Genomic DNA, 20,038 nt, shown 5'->3' with positions numbered 1-20,038 from the left:
CAGAATCAACTTCGACCTCCTGTCCTTTAGGGCCCTGGGGTTGAAGGCTGCACAAATAGTGCAGCCTGAGGAGAGGTGGTCAACCCCAAGGTAGATAACACACCGAGTGTGACCATCCGCTGGGGATAGCTTATGGCCACACTGAGTGCATTTGGAGAAGAAGGTTTTTGGGGCCTCAGACATAGTCTGACCAAAAAACACACAAGGCCCAAGCACACAACTTCACACACACATGGGGGGGAATTAAACTACACTAAATAAAACAGTTAACAAATTTTATAACTAAAATTCTAAGTAGGGAGTAACACACACAGCAGTAATTTAACTACGGGAAAAAAAGGGTAGATAATAAGATTTTTCTTACAAAACGACTAATTCCCATGCCTGAAACTCATTCTAAGTTGCTGACTCAACCGTGGCAAACGAGATCTGAGGTCAGAGAGGGATGGCAGGGGATTATGGGTTAGGGGGAGGAGCTTGGAGCTAGGATCTTAGCTGTTTAAAGCTGCCGGCTCAAATCCGATATGGATCCGATACCCACAGGTTGATGAACAAATGAAGTTAACTACTTCAGATTTCAAGTTCAGTTTTTGTGTGGTCAAAGGAAGTTATTGTGAAAGCAGTTTTTTTTCTCAAATTGGAGGAGAAGAAATGGGCAACCATATTTCTATTGAGGTGGAGGAATTCTATGTTATTTTTTGAAAACTCTCAGTTATAGGGCAGAACAGATAATGGTCGAATTTTCTGCTTACTTTATGAAGAACGTTACAGGTTATGGAGAGGTCATTGATAAACATATTAAAGACAATGGGCCACGTATGGATCCTTGGAGGACTCCATCTGATAAAGGGAGAAAAGATGATAACTGATTTTGCTATTTAATGGACTGGGATCTACTAGAAAGGTAGATATGGAATGAGTCCAGGGAGGAGTTAGTGACACCTATGTTTACAAGCTTTTGTAGGAGAATGTAATGAAAGACAGTTTCAAAAGCTTTTGACAGGTCTAGAAAGAGGGATGATACTAAGTCTCCAGCTTTTCTGTTTAAGTCAACTGTATTAGTGAAACTAAGGAGGGCTGTGGTAGAGTTATTGTGTGTTCAAAATCCATGTTGGGAAGAGGACAGAAGAGAGCACTGGGTGGTACAAGACAGGAGTGGGGTTTGCATACATTAATATTTTGGACAGATGGGTTGGTATAATAGGCAAGTTCAGTTGAACTTCCTCCTTTATGAAGGGGGAAAATATAAGATTTTTTCCAGAGCAGTGAGCCATGGGATTCAGAGAAGGATCACTTTATTTGGATACAGACTGGATAAGCTATGGTGCCAACTGCAAGTTCTAAGTATTCTGCAAGTAGACTGTCAGGTGCCAGGGTGGAAGGTTTCAGTTTAAGAAATATCATTTTATGGATGAGGCTGCAACTGGTGTGAATGAGAGGAAGTTGGGGTACTTACAAAGCTGCAGTGGGATTTGTATGGCAAAGGGCGATAGGCTATTGAAGAGTGAGGATACAGAGCTGAAGTGTGAATTGAATACAGTGGGGTTAGCTTCAAAGGTGCTGAGATTAGCTAAGATGGGTGAAGGTAGGGCGGTACAGCCAGGGTGAAGAATACGGTTTATGGAAGCCCAGAAGGATTTGGAATTTTTATGATTTTTATCTTGAAGGTTTGTATAGAAGGTTTTCTTATTTAATGTGCTATCTTTTTGGAACTGATACTGATTAGTGTTTATAATGCTGGAGGTTTATTTGGGTTTTATTAAAAGTCCAACATTTCCAGGTTTTGTCCCAAGTTTTACGAGTCATTTGGTACTTCTAGATAACCAGGGGACTGGGTTTGATTTGACATGCTTTGTTCTGAGGGGAGCAAGTTCATTTATTATTTTAGGAAGGTATAGCTAAATTCAGTGACATCTTCATTGAGGGGGGTATTTTGGACGTCTGTTATAGTGTTTTAGCCTAGAGATAAACCAACCTTTAAAGTTTGACAGATTATGAACTGCATTAAGGTGGTGATGTTTCTTGGTGTTAGCTGTTATCATTTGACAAAGATGGGGAGGTGGTCACTTAAAATATCTGTTAGAGTTCTGCAGAAAGAGATTTTGTTTGGAAAACAGCTGACATTTCAGTCAATAATAGTGCCTTTATAGCTGTTTTTGTTGAAAGAGAGGGAATATTGGTTGACTATTTGAAGTCATTGAGATTTACTAAAATGGGCTGTCAGAGGTAGGAGAAGCCAGTCAGTGTTAAGGTCATCCAGTATGTTTGCATTTGTATATTAGATAAGGTCCTGAAGAAGAGGTCCTTTGCAGTATTGATATTGTTGCCTGATGGTGTATAGACTCCAATAATACAAAGACATTTTTTTATGGTTAATCTTAAGGGGGGGGGGGGACGAAGATTTCAGCAGTATTAAACTGAAGAGATGTGTGGGATGAACACTCTAACTGAAGAGAGATTTGTTTTTGGATGACAGCAACTCCTTCAGCTTTTTTATGTTTTCTATCTTCTCAACAAATATAATAATCTTGGGTTAACTTACTAAATGTACCCCTGATGTTTATACGAATTATATAAAGAGAGGAGGGAATGTGCATGTGCAAAGAGTTGCAGTTATGGGTGTCTGGGCAGTTGGGCCAAGGTGTGGGTGAAAGCCAACACCATTTAATGGCTAAAGGAATAAAGTGACAGAGATATCCATTTTGTTTTCATTTTGTGAGACAATCTAACAAAGGAGGGGTCCTGATGCTATGCATTTTAAGAAGCTGTATGTCAGCAGTGAGATATAAGGTGGGTGCAACTGTGAAAGGATAGTGGTCTACAGTTTGTGGGGAGAAGCTGCAAATTAATATATGTTGGTGGATGGGGATTAGACATGTGCAGAAGGAGAAAACAGGTGCGCAATTAGGAGGAGTACTGATGGATTCATTAAACATTATCAATATCTATTTCATGGCATATTTTGGCAGATGCATGGAAAAAATGTATGAAGGAATGTACTCAAATATTCCCGGACTTCCTATCACTGATTAACTTACATTATAAAGATGTCACAACAATGACATTAAAAATGTCCATCACTCTATTACCTTTACATTCTGGAAAAAAAAATTATTGGCACTATTAGACAAATTTTGAAACTGAAGCATTACAAATCGTTTGACATTTAATAGGTATACTTATTATGCTAATTGATATTACTGTAATATAAATTCAAGATGAATTTTCTATTTAATGAACATCCAGCACTGCAGAACATGCTATATATAGTGTGTTTATAGTTATTTAGGTAGTTAGGCAATGTAAGTCTTTGTATTACAAAAACAGCTGTGTGGTGTGGCAGGTTAATGCAGTGGTCTTGGGTTCGAAATAGGGGACAGTTTATTTGTGGGAGATTGGCATAATGGTTAAGGTGTTTACCTTATACATACAAGGTGCAGAGTTTGATTCTTACATGGGGTAATTGCCTAGGCTTAAAATGGCACACAACTGCAGTTAGCCTAGTACGAACCTATGACATAACCTATGACAAAAAATAGAAATGTTTGATTATTTTGTTACTGTATCACATCTGGGCTAAATCCTGGCTCTGCTTCTAGTCAGACAGGATAGATTGGGAACCAGAGAATCAGGTGACCAGATGTGATGTCATTCTGTAGCCAGCACTGAAATGGTATTTAGATACTAGTGAAAGATGTGACAGATGACACTCAGCACTCTGTTTTGGAAATGACAGGATCACTCACCCACTTCATCTTGCCCTGTTTTACTAAGTAAGTTAATTAAAGGAACAGTAATGTTTCAGTCAGTTAGGAAAACAGTGAGATTAGCTAAACGTATTGTTTTTCTATATCTGTCTGAGTCTTTCCTCTGTGTTACTTTTTATATTTCCTGTGAATTTAAACTCTTTCTGTAATTAGATATTCGGTATTTCATCTTTTTTATTTTATTATTTATTACTAAATATATCTAAACCTTTCATTGTGGCTGTTTTTTTAAAAGTAGTTTAACCTTTGAGAGTAGCTGCATTTATTTGGCAGCACTGTGGCTTCATGCTCCTGAAAGTCTTGCTGCTTGGTTATTACTACCATTTATGCAAGTATTAATTTTACTAAGAGTAATTGGGTACTCTGGTAAGTGCCTTAAAGTAGCTGGCTGGTAGCAGTGAATCTACCTTATAGTCTGGATGGAGGTGGCATAGCGGGTAAATCTGTGCCAGCCTTTCCCAGCTGTGTGTGTGTGTGTGTGTGTGTGTGTGTGTGTGTGTGTGTGTGTGTGTGTGTGTGTGTGTGCCTGTGAGAAAATCAAATCTCAAAGAGTGTGTGTGTCAGCTACTTGGTATAGGACACAGAGCAATGACTTCTGCAGTGAGAAAAGTAAAGTCTTATTTGGGGCCTGGGGTGACAACCCAGCCCCATGATGAGTGTGCTCCCTGTTGCTCTTAAGGGAAACTGTGCTTGCTGCAGAGAGCTGTATCTGAAAATACTGTGTGTATCCATTTTTGTTCCAAGTGAATGTTCCCCACCAGTGTCAGTGCTGAGGATGGAGTCTCCTTGATTACTGGCCCAGAGGAGGGGCATCACAGTTACTATGTAAATTGTGATCATAATTTGTGTACACAGTTGTATGATAAAATTATGTCTAACTATTATGTATGCTTTTTTATATCTAACAAAAATATTTTAAAAATGACTCTATAAGAATAACATGCTATACATCTCTTAGAATGCTATTCAAGAAATGTGATTCCACAGCTTAATCATGCGATGTCTGAGATAAAGTATTGTTGTAGTCCTGTCTTAAAATCATCATGACTTACAATAATTTGCAGTCTAAGCAGAAAACGTAACCGCCATCAGCAAAAATCTATCATCCTTCAGCTAGTCAGCTCTGTAGAGTAAGTGTATACAGCACTATGACCCATGTGACATATGTTCAGTTAGACATTTGAGCACCTGCTGGAGCTGGCAAGGGTTTGGAGCAAGAGTGAGCAGGCAAAGCCTGATTATCTTTCCAGTGTGTTTGTGTGTGTTGGGGGGGGGGGGGTGACCAAGGAATGATGCATGGGCATACAAGTCCATTCAACCAGCTCTGGTGGAGGCCAGATAAGTGCAAGGTTGCCGGGATGAGTGAGTGGGCATGGATGGAAACTGTATCTGCCCTTGGACCAAGGACAAATCCACCTCTAATAATAGCATCCCACAGCTTGTCCCAGCCTTCAACATGAGGCCAGCACATGGTGGTGGGGGGGTAGAGCCATAATAACCCTGTCAAGCCAAGCCCACCTCTGCAAGCAGCAAGGGTGACTTGCAGGCTCCCCTTACCTTCTGTGGGAACCTAACTCCCAGCCTACAAAGTGGATAGTGATTCCAGACCACAAAGGTTAAATACCCAGTCAAACTGCTACACTGGTCTCCACAAATGGAACTGAGATAGAGCTCAGGGCAACCATACTGAAGCAAAGACAAAGTACAATCCTAAGTTAGTAAATCTTGAAAACAAATTCCATCTTTCAGACAACAGGCTAAGCTATCAAATCTGGCCGTAGATGTAAGTCAGGCTATTCATTTTATTAGAACTCTATAACATTGCTAAATCATTAGTACACAGTTTACTATCAAAAAGTCACGGTCATCTACCTCAACAGTGAGAAGGACAAACACAGAGCAGCAAAACTGGAACACGTTTTCTGTCGACTTTGAAACGTCGATATGGAGACTGTGTCCGCAGTTTGGAGCATTGCTGTTTTGCATCGCACTACAGTGAGGATCAGGAAAATTACCCTTTTCCTCACTCTGGTGCAATCTTGGCATTAGTATATATAAGTAGCAGGGGGTGTGGGGGGTGCAGGTGGGCTTGCCCCCTGCAAACTGGTAGGAAATTTCTCATCTCGTAGCGGATGTTTTTTTCTGGATGGTGAGTGGTCGAATGTCAATTTTTTCCTTCAAAAGAATCAACATTCTCAGCAATCTGCATGATGCTTTCTCATTGTTCTTGGTCGGGGATGTGAATAGTTGAGGTAAGTTACCTCGACTTTTTGATAGTAATCCTTAGTATACCATATTAGCATAATATGTCCTGTATTTTTAGCTGTATCACCGGTAAATATTGCAAACTGAAATTGGGCCAAAAAATTATCCTTAGAGTATTTCCTTTGGTATAGAGTAAGGTTTGGAAATAGTTTATCATCTGACTTCATAATTAAGTCTTGTGGGTTAGTAGAAATATTTGTTAATATGGATTATATTAGAGAAGATGCTTTCTCTGTATACTGGCTGACTGCCAAAACATTTTGGTTGACAGATTGTAGGATTAAATGTAAATGGAAGTTTGAAGGATCAACCTTTTATGCAAAGTGAGTAACAAATAATGTGTGTCTTACAATGAAATAATATCCTTAGACAAACATCCTTAGCATGTTTAATGCTCCCTAAATTGAATAGATTGTGGCTGATTATCTTACCTGTGGCTAGTTTGTTATGCCAGCTCAATATATTATAAGAAATATGGACCACATGGGGCACTGTTACCTGTGGTGGTTGCAGAGTCTGCCCCTTGATTTGTCAAAAAACTGATAAAATTATTTATACTAGATGGGATGCTAGGGGCAGCTATAACTGCACTAGTGCAGCAGTGTATGCTATTCTCTGCCCTTGTAATATGTTTTATGTGGGTCAGACTAAAAGGGCTTTTCCTACTAGAGTTAAGGAGCGTCTAAGAAACATATGTATTAATAAGAAAAGTCCTACAGAAATTTATTATAATGAACTTCATAAACATGAAATGATAAAGCTGAAGGTTACTGTTTGGAAACAAATTAATAATAATGCAGGAATGAAACACTGACAAAGAAAATGACAGTATAAAGAAAATATTTTTATATTAAAGTTTAATAAATTGGTGCCAAATGGCTTGAACAAATGTTGTAATTGGAAGTTTTTTGTTAATTAATTGTAAATGTTATGATGTCATTTCCTTGTATTAATTACTTAGTGCATGTTTTTATATCTTTATATTTTCCATGTAAGGCTTTTGCCAAGGCATCAGGGGGAATAAAACCTGTGTGTGGAAATTGTGGTGCTTTATTTAATTTTTACTTAGTGTTGTTTGAAAAAAGATATTTTTGTATAGGTTAGCACCGTCATGTCCTTTAAAGAATAAGGAATGTACTGGTCAGAGAAGGGGATAGGGTTGGACAACATAAGCACAGGTGTTTAACAGGCATGCAGGTATGTCCAAAAAGAGAGTGAAAGATTCACGCATCCAAGTATGCATGTACACAAACAGTAAATACAAGGAAAGCAAGCTTTAAGGGTCTCTGTCATCATATTACTTTTATGACAATTCCTTTACCTTTTCTGACTGTGACTTGCATTCCTTCCTCAGCATTTCACAGTCTCGAATTTTGGTTCTGATGAAGTCTTGTTTAGTTGCAGAGAACAGCAAGCCCTTAGGGTCAACTGGCCCAAAGATATCATACCAGACTGGACTGCCTTCCTTGTCATAGCCACACATCCCTCCAGGCAAATAACGTTCTATCACCTGACAGTAAAAAAATCAAAATAAATGAAGTCAAAATAACTGGAAATGCTTACCTTTCAAACAAATGCACTCTATTCATAATTAACTAGTCAGAAAAACTCATGAAAGTACTGAGTAGACATACTAGAATGATCTCTGTAAACTGCCATTTCATGTGGCATTGCTAATTCTTTAGCGTATTATTAGTGGCAGTGGAAGTGTTGCACAGAGATGGACTAGATGTAGCACATTCTGACAGGTAAAGGTTGCATAAAGCTGAAATAACTGTGGCTGCATCTAGTGACACTTTACTTATTCTGTCAAGCAATGAGGCTCCAAAGTAAAAACTGTTCTTTGTGAGTGATGTGTCCTTTTATAACTACTTATTTGTATGACCTGCTGAATATGGTTTCTTAGAAGAGCTTTTCTCTTGGTTTCCCCTCTGTAAGTGGGCTTCAGAGCTGAAGTTGTCAACTGATGCCCTAGGCATTCCTTCCAAACTATACTGATTACCAATCAATAAAAAAAAAAAAACATCCTAAACATCCTTTAGAGGTGAGCGCAAAAAATGCTCCAGACTAAAGCAAGGAGTTATACCTACTCCTTGCTACACTTCCTGTACTTGCAAACACACTCAAAGCAAATTATTTAAATGGCCACTATTTCACATTGTGGCCACTTAAATTACTTCAAACACCGCACTCACACCTGTTCTCCCAAGCACTGCTGACATGCAAGGACCCATCAGTACCTAATCAATGGTGATGACTGCACCCACCGAACAGCTTGTGCCCAGGAAGCTACTCCTTTCCCCCCACCCTCTGAAGGACTCAGCCTAACAGTGGATAATTCATTTAACAAAACATAAGTTAATTAATCAATGAATAGCTTTTGTAATAGAGAAAGGATCAAAAATTGAAATATTTACATACTGGCCTGCCATGGGGTAGGAGGCAATTGGAGTCTCAGATACAAACATTTTGGGGATAACTTTCCATTTAAATATTTAAATAATACAAAGCAACAAATACAGACATGAACAATGTCTGTATTTGAACAGCAAATGACATGGAAAATGTTGGTTGGTTGGTTTGGTAAAACAATTTTCCAAATTAAGTGTAAAATCACACAAAATGACAGCTGCATCACTGTAAACTCAAAGCTAAACAAGATAAAGAAATGAGAAAACATGAAATATTGTAAATATTTAGGAAATCCCCAAAAACTGGGTAAGAGTAGCAAAATTAAAAAAAATACACACAGAGAAAAGTTTTCAAAGAAAAAGTAACAAAAGACACGCACTGTAATGATTACAATACAACCTGGAATCAACCTGGAAACATCACATTAAGAAAAGGGAGAGGATCATGACTCACTTCTGGGGGCTTCCAGTCTTCTAAAATGGTGTCAACTTTCATGAACATCCGGAACTCTGCATGCTTAAAAAAGAGAAAAAAATATTTGATTAGTACCCATTTGATCAGTACTGCTGGTTTCTGCCACTGACACACACACATACATTTTCAGATGTCGAGAAACCCGGACAGTGTAGAAACTTTTTTGTCAGACAGATCAAGAGCAAAGTGTCACATGGTATATACTGTGCCTACAACAGTGGAAATCCAGTAGAATGTTTCACTTCCCACAAATATACATTTAGGTTGGGAGGGTGGCCTAATGGTTAAGGTGTTTGCCTTACAAACACAAGGTACAGTGTTTGAATCTCACAGGAGATAATTGGCTAGGCTTAAAATGGCTCGGAAGGGCAGTTAGCTTAGTATGAACCTATGAACTCTATGAACATGCTCACACACAAACAATGACAGAAAAGAGCAACACTGCACACAAACAGAACAACTCCAGCTTAACAGTAATAGAGCAGCTTCTAACCACAGGTTGTGCAAGGATGTTGAGACTGAAAGCTTTTATTTGCTAAATTGCTTGTGCTGCTTGGGTAAAAAGTAGCAGCACATTTGAATGGCTAAATATGAAAACATCATTTGAAGTAAATTAATTAAACCTGATTTCAACGTGTTTTTAAGCAATCATACTCTTGATACAAGTCACTCAAACTCTGCTATTCACAAAGATCACATCTTTCATTCAAGTGGATTATGTCAGCACGGTATCCCATAGAGTAGACATTTGTTCCAGTCAATGAACAATGAAACGAAAAAACAAAAAATAAAATACTTTTTGTAGATAAAATTTAAATTTTTATGGTCTCTCAACAATCCTTGGTGTATATGGATTACTTTTATAAACTCTTTATTCAGACTGAATTGCAAGGGGACACATTTCAATAATAATGGCACTGTGCCACTGGAATAATAAGGAAGTACTTCACCATGCTTGTATATTCAAAGACCACTTAACACTAAGGCTCCTCTTGCAACAATGAATTAAATTTAAATGATTAATGAGCAAATGAGTAAATAAATTAAGCTAACCATTATGCACTTCATATTCTGCTCAAAGTTCTTTTAATGTATCTGTCGCAATTTACTGTACTCAGAAGAGTTGTAGGATCTTGAATGTAGTTGATTTTGTTCCAATGGAGTCAGCAGAACTGTGACGCCCCACCACTGGCCCAGTAATAAAGAAGCCTCAATCCTCACAATTGGCAACAGTGGGGGGACGTACACACAGGGAGGATGACAAGTACACACACACACACACACACACACACACACACACACACACACACAGTAAAGTACAATTTCCCTTAAGAGCACAGAGAGACCATAGTCAGTCTGGGGCTAGTTTCTCCCTCTTTCTCCAGATCCCCAATAAGACTCCACACTGGCACAGCTATAGGGTTAAGATCTCAGCTGAGTGGCTAAGCCAAGAACCCCACCACCCTCTCTGTCCAACCAGTGCTTCGTGTCTCTGCCCAAGTAGCTGACACACACTCTTTGATGTCTGATTTACACCCACACACAAACCTGGAAAAGGTTGGCAAAGTTTTACTAGCTATGCCCACTTCTGCCCAGACTATAAGGTAGTTTTCACTGCCACCAGCCACTACTTATCAGCTACTTTAAGGCCCTAAGCAAAGGGTGTCCAGTCTTACTATGTAATGTTACTATTAATCCAAATTACAGTTTGACCAAGAGCAAGGCTATTATGAGTGGCCTGCACAGCGCCACCAAATAGATATGCAAGTACTCTCAGAGCTTAACTCGCTCTAGACAGACCAGCTCCAAATGAAAGGTTTAAATATATTTAATAATTAATAATAAAAGAACAAGACAATACTAAATATGTATTCACAGTGACATCAGAGTTCAACATCACAGGAAATATTTAAAACATTACAGGACAGTCTCAAATAAATACAGAAAGCATCTAAGCTATACTTCACTATACTGTACCCTAGTTAACTTACTTAGAGCAAGGCAAGTGCAGATGTGGAAAGTGGGTTTTCCCAGCTGATGCTGTCAGGTCAAAGACAAATAAAAAATGCTCAATTTCTCTCTTTCTCTTTCTCTCGCTCTCTCTCTCTCTGAGACATATTACTGCTGGGTTAGCTTGCAGGATGACATGATTTTTGTCATCTGACTTTAGTTTCCAAGCTAAACCCCCACTAAACCCCCACTGCTAGAAACTGCCAGCATTTAGCATCTCCCTGTGAAAATATACAAGTTAATGTCCTGTGTTTCAGTCTCCCCTGTCAAACAGTTACAATAGTGTATAAAAATATCTCTTCAGCACACGTCTATACAATATGACATACAGTTCTAATACATTTGTAACACAGGCATATGAATCATGTTGATATTCACAAATGACACACAACCACTTACAAAATTCCTGATAGCTGGGCTGGCAGTATCTCCTTCTGTCACACTTCTATATAAATCATATTAATATTCACAAATGACATATAATTATTTACAAAATTCCATATAGCTGGGCTGGCAGTATGTCCTTTTGTTACAAGAACAATTCACAGTTTTATATCCAATTTACTTCCAGCTGCAATGAGCAGTTGCACATATAATAGTATGGCAGAATAAATCAACTTTAGAGTCAACAGGGCTGTTCTTGACTCTACACTGGGCTTATGGAAACATTTTCTATATTAAAAAGTACTATTTCTTTTAAACACTATTTATTTGAAACAAACCTCATACATACAAATATGGGGTAGGATATTTTAGCAATAATCCAAGACTGGGAGTGGGTAACACTTGACTCACCCATGGTTGGTGTAGTCTGATAATGAGGGTGAGGGCCGAGTGATTGAACAAAGCCAGCCGTAGGTAAATCCTTTGTTACCCATACACAGGAGTGGATAACTGCTGTTATACAATGCCATTATCTAAAAAAGAATATTCTTACCTTCTTAAATAATGCTGTTGTACAAATAAAGTTCAATGTTCTTCTGCAGCTTCTTCCTTGTAGATGAATGTGAAGCATACTGCACATGCATTTAGTATATAGATGCTAATACTTGCTACCGTACATGTTTCTCATAGCAGTTTTTATTAATTAAAAAAGAGACAAGTATCTAAGGAAAAAATAATGAACACTCCAGAATATTTTAAAGTCCAGAGCTTTCATTCTTAAGATGTTATTGTGGCTAAAAAAGAATGAAAGCTCATAACTTTAAAATTTTCCCAAGTGTTCAGCTTTTTTCCCCATCAATCATTTGCCTGAAAACCACACACATTATGAGGAAGATAGCAAAAGTAAAAGGCAAAATTCAGAACAGTTGAGAAATATGCAGTGTCAGCAGTTCTTCTTTCTTCTTTTGAAGAAATTCCAATACTGTGATAATCTTAATACATAGATATCTGAAATGCAGCACTGACAAAAATCTATATAAAGACACAAATCAATTGTGACATCTAATGCTAAAAACTAACACCCATTTCTTCAGGATCAGCATTAAAACTGAAAATAAATGTTAGAAATGCCAATCCTGAAGAAATGGGTGTTAGTTTGCTGTATCAGAAGTCCTTACAATACGTTTGCATCAAGAAGAGCAGCAGTAGAAAGTGAAATCTCTTCCACATCACCTCTTTGCCATACAAAGTAACAAGAGCTCATAAAAATGGAGGTTCCTATTATTTCATTGAAGAACTGGATCATCAAATGGCATTTCTGATGTCATTTTATCAAACATGCCATTCGTCGAACTGTTCTGACCGAGATCGCATTACAGTGGGGATTTGGAAATTTACCCTTTCTCCACTGTAGTGTACTCTCATAGCTGGTATATATAATTAGTGGGGGTTGTGGCGAAACAGGAAGGTTTGATGAACAGCATCTCTGATTATTCAATGTAATAATATAGACCCTAAAATGGATGCACAGCCGGCCTTAAGCATACGCCAACTAGGCAGCTGCCTATGGCACCGCTCTAGCAGAGGCAGATTTCCAGTAATCTGGACGGTGTAGGTAGACCAGGACGGGGGGCACTGAGTAGTATTGGAGGGGGTGCTGTGGAGACCTTTTGCCTATGGCACCAACTGACCAAAGGCCGGCCCTGAATGGATGTACAATAAAGACATCTTAGTGTAGTTGACTACTTGAATTTCTATTTTTGAAGTGAGGTGTTTCAGTCAGAGAAGTTACAACTATCTGATTAACCAGCTCAAAATGTACACTAAAAGACACCTAATACACTGCGACTAATTTCTATGGGCAATGTTGGACTTACAATGAGCACATTGATTGGTCTGCCCAATCAGCTTGCACATTTTGTCATATCAATTAATCTTTACTGGATAATTACTATTCTGGAGTAGGCAGCAGTTTTGATACAACTGTTTTTAAGAAAAGACTCACTTTTTAAAATAGGGACAATATATTATAACTATTCTGGAATAGGCAGCAGTTTTGATAGAACCATTTTTAAGAAAAGACTCACTCTTTAAAATAGGGACAATATATTATTAACTATTCTGGAATAGACAGCAGTTTTCATATAACCGTTTTCAAGAAAAGACTCACTTTTTAAAATAGGGACAATATATTATATTAATATTTATCTTATGGGCATTTGTTGCATCCTAATTTTGTTATGTGAAAGCTCATTGAGTTCTAATTTAAATGTACATGCTGCATACTAAATATATAGGATCTATACCTTTGTGATGGTTTACTTCAAGGAATTAGATAATCTAACAATTATAATGTCAAAAAGAAACAAATAAACTTTAAAACTCGAACAAACGTGAAATGGCAATGAGAAATATCACAATCAGTAAATCACAATCTATTACGTGTTTCGTCCACCTTTAATCACTGTGAACTTCATCAGAAAACAAACATAACATCAATTTATCAGCTTAAATACTATTGGATAAAAAAATCACATGATTATATAATCCAATAACGTTACAAAAAATCTTACTCACTGTCTTAATATGTCTGATATTTAAAATGTATACCCACATAAATTATCCTGAAAATGAGTGTGTGTAAATGTATAAAAATAACTTAAACACTGGTATTTTATCCAATAGTATTTAAGCTGGTTAGTTGATGTTATGTTTGTTTTCTGAGAAAATTAGATAATCTAGTTTGGATTCTAATTTCTGAATTGCTTTATATTTTGCAATTCATTTTCTTTCAAATTATTTGTGAATGTTTCAGTCCTCATTAACAGAAGGTGCTATAATTCCTATTCTAGAAATAAGGTACTATAAAAATTATAGCTTAACTGCATAAAACAGTAACTGATTTGGCTATGTGGAGGAAGGCTGCAGCCTTGCCTGCTATGCAGATAATTCAGGTTTGAGTAGCAGACCCAGTCCTTGTATGGTCAGTCGGGGATAGGAGTAAGATGTATTTTGCTGACTTGCCTAACCAGGCAAGGGAAAGGTTTTGCTGGAGTGCTGTGATCTAGAAGTGGAGCCTTGGGATTTCATCTTTGCCATAAACATGGCAGTTCATCTGTGGGCAAAGATCGTCACTGACGGCCCTGCACACCTGCTGATGAGTTGTACATAGAGTATGTCATAAAACAAAACAAATCTAAACTGCCTGAAGGATAACTGCTTAACTATTAGCTTGATTCTTGCCCTAAATGGTAAAGTGTTTTTGGCCAGCAAATAAGGGAATTCACAGGTCAAATGATGGTGGAGAAGCTTGTAGGTCTGAGTGAGAAAGACCAAAAAAAAAATCAAAGTGACATCAACAAAGCTTAGAACTATATATATTTTAAAAAGTATGTATTTACTTATGTGTTTGGCAGAATTCTGCAGATTATGCATTTTTTCTGTTATTAGTTTTCATTGCATAGCTTAGCTTTATTTCACTGAATGTTTGCTGTATACTAGCAATCAGTAGCATGAGTTAATAATAAGCCATTACTTCATTTAAATGCTGAATTTGCTTCCTAGTTCAAGAGTTATAATAACCATTTAACAGGTTCACATCGGACAGGTTTACATGAATTTAGCCATGTTTAATACCCATACTTTCCTATTTAGGTTCACTGGGAACTGCAGTCTGTCTCAACAAGCAATGAACATAAGGCCTGGAAACAATACTGCATGGTATGCCAGCAGAGTGCAGGATGCAGATATACATATGTACATATCATTCTGGACAGAGAAACAGAAAGATACACACACTCACATACCCTTTGGGCACTTTAGCAAATCAGTAATTTACCTACCATGCATGTTTGTGAGTTGCAAGAAACAGAAGACCACAGGGGGAAAAAAAACAGTGAATACCAGCAAACTTAACACTAGAACGTATTCCAAGTGTTTTGTGACAGTAGCATTAGGCAAGCAATAATGTCCAACAGGGTGTGCATTATTGTGGAAATAACACCCACCCAGGGGTGATCTGAGGCCAGATGCCACAGGCTGAGGACCTCTACACCCCTAGAACGGAATTATTTCCACAATAACACACACCCTGGAGGGCATTATTGCACTTAGAGATTGGGCTGTTTGTAAAACTGTTGTCCTTTATTTAGTTATTTATTTTTTATTACTATATTTTTTGTTATATATTTTGATGTACAACAGTTCCTCAGCCTAATGTTTCAAAATTTCTGTAGTATATGTAAATGGTGTTGGAAAGCATTTACATCAAAATATATCATTTTTTAAAAAATATATCTAGATATTTTTCCCTTATTCCTAAAATGTGTGGTTTGTTGCCAGTCATTGGGGACTGAAGCCACTAGATAATGATATATATTTGACTTTTAGACTTTATTTCCTTCAGAAAATTAATTTTAACACAAATCTTGTTATTTAAGCTAGTTTGTAATTTTATCAGAGCAACATTTAAAATCCGTTCATAGTTTTGAGCATTTGTTCCCCTTTAATTCAGGCTTCATCCAGACTTCATGAGCTAAATGGCTGAGAGATATGCAAACCTCTTTACTGCTGCTGCCACTGGTTCGTCAATTTCACTCTCTCTCTCATACACACAAATACTTGCACTTCAGAAAATGTGCGTTAACACAAATCCTATTATTCAAGCAACTTTGTGATTTTTACAATAGTAATATTTAAAATATGTTCCTATTTTGAGCCTTTGTTCCCCCTTTATAATAGGCTTTAAACAGATATCTTGAGCTAATAGGTCGAGAGGTATGCAAGCCTTTTAACAGCTGCTGCTGCCAGTGCTTGATCACTTTCACTCTTCACTCTCTCTCACTCGCACACATCTCTCTTTCATGCACACAAGCACGCATATCCTCACACACATGCATACAGACAGAAACGCGCGCGCACATACTTTTTTCAGTTTCATTTAGTTTTTACACTTGCTAAACAGCAAAAATGCTGCTTAGCAAGTGTAAAATAATGGCTCAATCGATCTCGCCCTCACTCACATCCACAGGCATAAACACACACACCTACACTTTTTTTTTTCTTTTTCTGTATATATTTTACACTTGCTAAACAGCAAAGGCTCTGCTTAGGGAGCATAAAATAATGGTGGCCATTAGGTTATTTTCAGTCCGAGCTCCACAACAGCTTGATATGCTGCAGTGAAATGGTGGAGTTGTCTTTCAGCAGGCATTACCTGTAGATTAACACCCTGCTGGAGAATGTTCATTCTGTAATCAGCTTGCAAGCTATAGATCGCCCATTCTCTAACAATGATTAAATACTACGAACCCTACTTATTGTCCATTTTAAGGAAAAAATCAACAGCTGTACTGTACAATGTTTTCTGTAGGGAGAGGACTCAAGAATGCAAAGAAAATTTTAGAGTATCTTTGTGACACCTAGAAGTTTCATATGACATTTTGTTTGACTGATAAAATAATTATCATTTTTACTTGCATTTTGTATTATTAAATGCTCCACTTGCACCATTTCAGTTCTAAATTTAATTTGAAGACTTGCATTTTAGTAAGATTAATCTGCCCAAAATAGTTTATTTTGTACCTGGTCTGTTGCTTTCTGTTTCCTGTATTTGACAGTTCCAAACCACTGTAAAGGCTACATTTGTATATAGCTCTTTCTATTCCTTTACCATCAAGAAACTGTTCTAACACAACAATATTAGCCCATCAGTTCAGCAACATGGATATAATGAAACTGTATTTTTGTTTCTTAAGAATCTTATAAATAATTAAGTTTCATTTTACTTTACATATTAGGTATTAGTTACAATATCTTCTACCTTGAAAGAGAAATTATTTTAATTGTACAATGCCAATTGCTAATTTATTCTCATTCATTTGGGTGTGACATTGTTCTCAATGCAGAACCATTAAATGAATGGATTAACCTGATGCCTGTCTTTAAAAATCACAGTCTTAACATTTTCTGTAAAAGATTTAGCTTAAATGAAAGTACAGCTTCTCTTTGCAGTTGCTCCTTCAATGTTTATTGTAAAATTATCAGATCAGGAATTAGAATTGGAGGCTGGGTAATGTCACACATATAAAACAATATTCATTTTGATATACTGGCTACTTTTTCCTCTTCAGAGAAATTTGGACCAAACAAAATCATTACAAATACTGTTACTGGAATATCTCAATAGCATACAGTCCTTTTCCAAGCAACCCGAAAACAATGGAAATTTTGGCTTCATTCTGTTCAGCTTTATGCAGGAGTTAAAATCATGACAATTACCAATTTCCTTAGGAAGGAACAAAATAATCTAATTTGGAATCTGAGATGATTCTGCAGAAAGGCTAGAAAAATCTTAGGAAGATCTAGTAAAAAAAAATCCACTTTTACCATTTCTGATGGTAGCACAACTCTGCTTCGAACTAAGATTGATCATTATAAGTAAAAAACTTTGATCGTTATAAGTAAAAAACTAAGAGCTCTCATAAAATCATCCAAGGCAAATTTTGAGAGAAAAATCGCCAAGGACTCAAAAGACAATCAAAGGCCTTCTTTAGCTATGTTAGAAACCTAGGAGGAAACTCTCAGATATGCTCAGAATTAGTTCAAAATGATGTGAAGATTACTGAACCTACACACATTGCCAACTTCTCCCCCCCAAAAGGAGAGATATCTATACCAGAGGATTGTAGCCCCCCAAACATCTCCAACGCCCAGGTGAGAACTGCTCTCTCCAAGGCAAAAAACACAGCATCCATGGGACCGGATGGTGTCCCCGGCTGTGTGCTCCACGAACTCAATGAGGAATTAAACCCGCAGTTAGGACAGCTGTTTAATCTTAGCCTCACCTCAGGATACGTACCCAAGGAGTGGCGCACGGCGACTGTGGTCCCACTTCATAAGGGCGGTGCATCCACCGACCCTGGAAATTACCGTCCCGTTAGCTTGACAAGCCTTATCTGCAAAGCCATGGAGAGGATCATAATGGAACTCATAAATAAAAATATAGGGAACTTGCAGACTTTGGATCCATCCCAGTTTGGCTTTGTCAAAGGCAGATCATGCCTCTTAAACTTGGTTGACTTTTTCGAAACAGTCACCAAGGCCATTGATGAGGGCAAGGCAGTCCATACAGCATACCTCGACCTGGCAAAGGCCTTCGACACAATACCCCACTCAGGTATCATCGAAAAACTCATCAGCTTAAATGTAAACCCATACATCACAAGATGGGTTGCAAACTGGCTAAGTGACAGAACCCACAGGGTCAGAGTTGCTGGCGCCATGTCAGACTCAAAGCCTGTCACAAGTGGTGTCCCACAGGGCTCAGTCCTGGGACCACTCTTGTTCGGCATCTACTTTTCTGAAGTACAAGCAAACACAGGAGGGTTATGGCTGACAAAGTTTGCAGATGACTGCAAACTGGGCCATAGTCGAAAACACATCTGACACAGATATCCTTCAGAAGGGCCTCACAGAAACGGATAACTGGTGCCAGAGCCATGGCCTAAAGTTAAACGCCAAGAAATGCATAGTCATACCCTTCGGGAAAAACAAGGTTACCCCTAGCTACCATATAGGTGGCAATCCACTGAGCACAGAAGAAGTAATCAGGGATCTGGGGACCCAGGTTGACAGTAACCTTTCGTTTGACACTCATGTTGCCAAAGTAGTTAGGAAAACCTTCTACATTGCCCACCTGATCATGAAGGGATTCACATCTAGATCTAGGGAGGTCATCGTCCCCCTGTACTCATCACTTATTAGACCTATAATTGAGTACAATGCCCCATTCGGAATGTATCTGACCCGACACCTGCAGCAGCTGGAAAGGCCCCAAAAGTTCCTCACCAAAAGGATAAAGGGTCTCAAAAATATGTCTTATGCTGCCAGACTGAAAGAACTCCAGCTCTATTCAGTTGCATACTGCTTGCTCAGAGGTGACCTGTGCCTGACATAAGGCCATGTCAAACCCAGATTTGATGAATATGCTTCACCTCAAAAAATCTAGATCTCTCAGAACCACAAGGGCGGGAGACTTAAACCTTGACACGGTTATTAATAGAATGTGCTGGAGGGACAGATTCATCACCCAGAGACTCCCTATGCTGTAGAACAAAATCCCGCTACATGTGAGGCAGAGCACCTCGCTGGCCTTGTTCAAGAGGAATCTTGACCAATGGATGGGAGATCGCAGATATACCCCAGGGATTACTTCAGTGTCACTGCTTGACAGAGGCACAGCAAAATAATAGGCATAGTTTTCTTCAAACTAAAGGGGTGGCGAAAGCCACATAACTATGGGCTAGGCTTATAAATGCCCTTGGGCAGATAGCCTAGTATGAACCTATGAACCTATAAGAAATAAAAACAATTCAGGATTAATTTCTCTGCTTGACTAATGTTATCTTTCTGCACCATAGTGGTATACTATAAATCATTTGTGCTCTGGGACACCAAAGACAGGGGGTAAAATTGGATTCCACTTTTTCATTTAAAATGCAGACAGATTACTGACCAAAGTGAAAAATACCTAATAAGCACAGTAGGAGCAGAATGACTACACCTATACTTTTGAAACCTGCATGTACAGTTTCAGACTTAGTGGTAATTATTTTTCCAATCTAGAAATAAGCTTTAGTATTTTTTATTCCTAAATAATCATCTATGTCTCAATTAAGACCTACATAAAAATTATTGAAAACTTGTATTAATTACATTGCAAAAAC

General features: G+C 38.0%; 1 protein-coding gene across 3 annotated transcripts in view; it reads right to left on the bottom strand.

The window, feature by feature from the left end:
- The window catches only part of SEC14L2 (SEC14 like lipid binding 2), a 749,750-nt gene that overhangs the window by 318,362 nt on the left and 411,350 nt on the right, over window positions 1-20,038 (bottom strand). For all 3 annotated transcript variants that reach the window (XM_044065622.1, XM_044065631.1, XM_044065638.1), the window contains 2 exons: window positions 8,898-8,960; window positions 7,354-7,542 (listed from right to left, as the gene is read on the bottom strand). In XM_044065622.1, the coding sequence (XP_043921557.1) occupies window positions 7,354-7,542; window positions 8,898-8,960 (252 nt within the window). The remainder of the gene's footprint in view (window positions 1-7,353; window positions 7,543-8,897; window positions 8,961-20,038) is intronic.

This window comes from Protopterus annectens, chromosome 1.part0, assembly GCF_019279795.1.
Source record: "Protopterus annectens isolate FY-2018-M chromosome 1.part0, PAN1.0, whole genome shotgun sequence".
Classification (NCBI taxonomy): domain Eukaryota; kingdom Metazoa; phylum Chordata; order Ceratodontiformes; family Protopteridae; genus Protopterus; species Protopterus annectens.
Note: the sequence above shows the minus strand (reverse complement) of the source record. Positions and strands in the feature narration are given on the sequence as shown.